The following is a 2500-nucleotide window of genomic DNA, read 5'->3' on the forward strand; positions in this document are numbered from 1 at the left end:
ATCATATCTTTATAAAATATACATATTTTATTATTAATAGAAAACAATTTTTAATTATTTTTTTATAACATCTGTAAATAAACTTTGCATATAATTGTATACGTTAACATGTATAAAATATATTTTAATTTTTAAAACTTTGGTAAGTTTATCAAGTCTTAGTTTNCTTATAACTAAGTAGATATAAAATATAAATTATATGAATACTGTATGTTATTTAATTATGTGCTAAAAAAATAAATTTTTTAAAGTTTTTCTACCCAGTTTACTATTTTGTTGATAATTAACTTAGATGCAGTCACTACGGGTTTGTTGTTTTCTTTTCTACTTAATAAATCATAAATACCCTTAGAACCAGAGATAGAGTATGTATTTTTCAAACAATCAATGGTAATAGATGCTCGCGCTAATTTTTTTTTCATTTCTTTACTTATTATATTATTTAACGGATCTAAAGCTGGAAGTGAATTATATACATGTTTATCTGAAATCCATTTTTTTGATTTGTCTGCATAGCTTACTGCATATTTAATTAGTGTTTCATAACTTATATTAGACTTTTTAATAATTTTTTCTAGCATAGATACATCTTGTATTGCATTATGAGCATTTATGCATGAAATACTAAGCCAATTTGCTAATTCTGTAAGAGTACACTTAGTTTTGCCTTTTCGTTCAGTTTCTTTTCTAATAACTTGCAACGTATCAATAAAGCCTTCAATAACATTTGAAAACTCATCATTTAAGGAGCAAACTGAAATGGCATCAAATAATCTTGGTCCATCAAAATTTAAATTATGCNCCGCAACGTAACATTTTTTCGTCAATGAATTTAACCAGTGCAGTAAGTTTCCAATAGCAGCCCTCAGTGGTACAGAAGGAACTTTTTTTCCATATAACATTAATTCTGCTTCGCATTTTCTTAGACCATGAACTGCAGTAGCGGCTGCAGAAATTTCGTGTTTCGGATTGATATAAATATTAAACGAATGTTTACCGCATTTTGCAGCAATTTGTAAAATATCGCAATTTTTCTGAAATCCCGAAGTTTCAAGATCAACGTACACTACAGGGATATTTTCATTTATAGTACCTTCATCTTCACTAAAGCTTTCTTTATTTGACTGTACAGCTGGCTCACTTAGTAACGCACAATTACTCTTATAAGTTATACCTTCTGAAGCTTCTTTTTGGTATCGTAAAGCAGACCTATATTTTTTTAATTGCATACGTCTCATTTTAAATGCGTGACTTCTTGTTTTTATATTTCGCTGATTTTTAATAGATTGAATTTTAGAAACATATCTAGAATGATGTTTTCCAGGTGACAACGATAATTTTTTTGCAACAATCTCTGAATATGTTTCTCCTATATTTTTTTGTGCTACAACACATGCATATCGATAATCTGCTGCTGCTGTCAGACTCAAACATTTTGCTTTTGGTGCTTTACTTGCCATACTTGCATTGAGGCTTTCATTTATGTTACTTGAGACTCCCACAGAAAATTTGGTTGCATTTGATGCTAATTTATCAAAGACTTCTTTGAGTGCTTCAAATAACTGCGAATCGTTAAATCCACCCGGAACAATTTTATGGTCATAATTTTCTTTATCTTTAACGTATCCGCACCATTGTCCACATTTGTTGTGTTGGTTAAAAGCGTGATAAGGAATACATCTGATAGCTTCTGCCATGGACGCACTGTTACCTCTGTTTTGAGCCATGGCATAAGTAAAACATCTGTGAAGATAGGAAATTCCTTCTCTTGTTAGTTCTTTGTGATTTTTCTCAATGTTATACAGTTGTTTTTTGACACCCTTAGACGTGTGATTAACATCAGAAAGTTTAGCAATACAATGTGAAGCTCCAGCACGACAAGCAGCGATGGCTGAACTATCATCGTCACCAATAAGTACTCCAACTTGAACGTTTTTTAATTGCAAAATAGCACTTTCATTTACAAGTTTATTAGCAACGTGGGCCTCCATTGCCTTAGCGGAACCTTTAAAATTTAATCTGCAATCATGGTCAAATGGNGAATGTCCTACATCACACTTTTTACATTTACGATTGCACGTAGAATAATCTAATATCTGGTGACTAAAATGGCCTACAATAGAACCAAAACCATTAAGACTATCGTAATCACGGCCTGTGCCTCTCGTGCTCCATCCCATATCGTAAGAAGCCATCACGCGAACAACTGTATCAAACGTTACATGCTCTTCTTCATTTTTGGGAAACGATTCTTCAGGTGCATTCAAACATATTCTTACATTTTCAGGTCTGTTAAAAATGAATAAAAATCATTTTTATTATTCCATTGTTGTATTACATAGTTGTACAATTATATAAAAATATCAAGTACTTAAAATTATTATTGAATATACAAAATTTTAATTTTATTTACAATTTGTAGATTTTTTTAAAGTTATATCAAAGCAATTGATTATTTTTGATAACAAAATATAATTCTAGAAGTACAAAAAAATATAAA

At 30.3% G+C, this 2500-nt stretch overlaps 1 protein-coding gene across 1 annotated transcript; it reads right to left on the reverse strand.

Moving 5' to 3' along the window:
* Positions 1-521: 521 nt before the first annotated feature.
* On the reverse strand, positions 522-2289 carry LOC109863438 (the record flags this gene model as incomplete). The annotated part of the gene is made up of 1 exon (XM_020443708.1): positions 522-2289. A coding segment is annotated over one exon (1768 nt), but the record flags the coding sequence as incomplete, so codon positions are not given.
* Positions 2290-2500: the final 211 nt, after the last annotated feature.

Source organism: Pseudomyrmex gracilis, unplaced genomic scaffold (assembly GCF_002006095.1).
Source record: "Pseudomyrmex gracilis isolate BER0280 unplaced genomic scaffold, ASM200609v1 scaffold_4973, whole genome shotgun sequence".
Classification (NCBI taxonomy): domain Eukaryota; kingdom Metazoa; phylum Arthropoda; class Insecta; order Hymenoptera; family Formicidae; genus Pseudomyrmex; species Pseudomyrmex gracilis.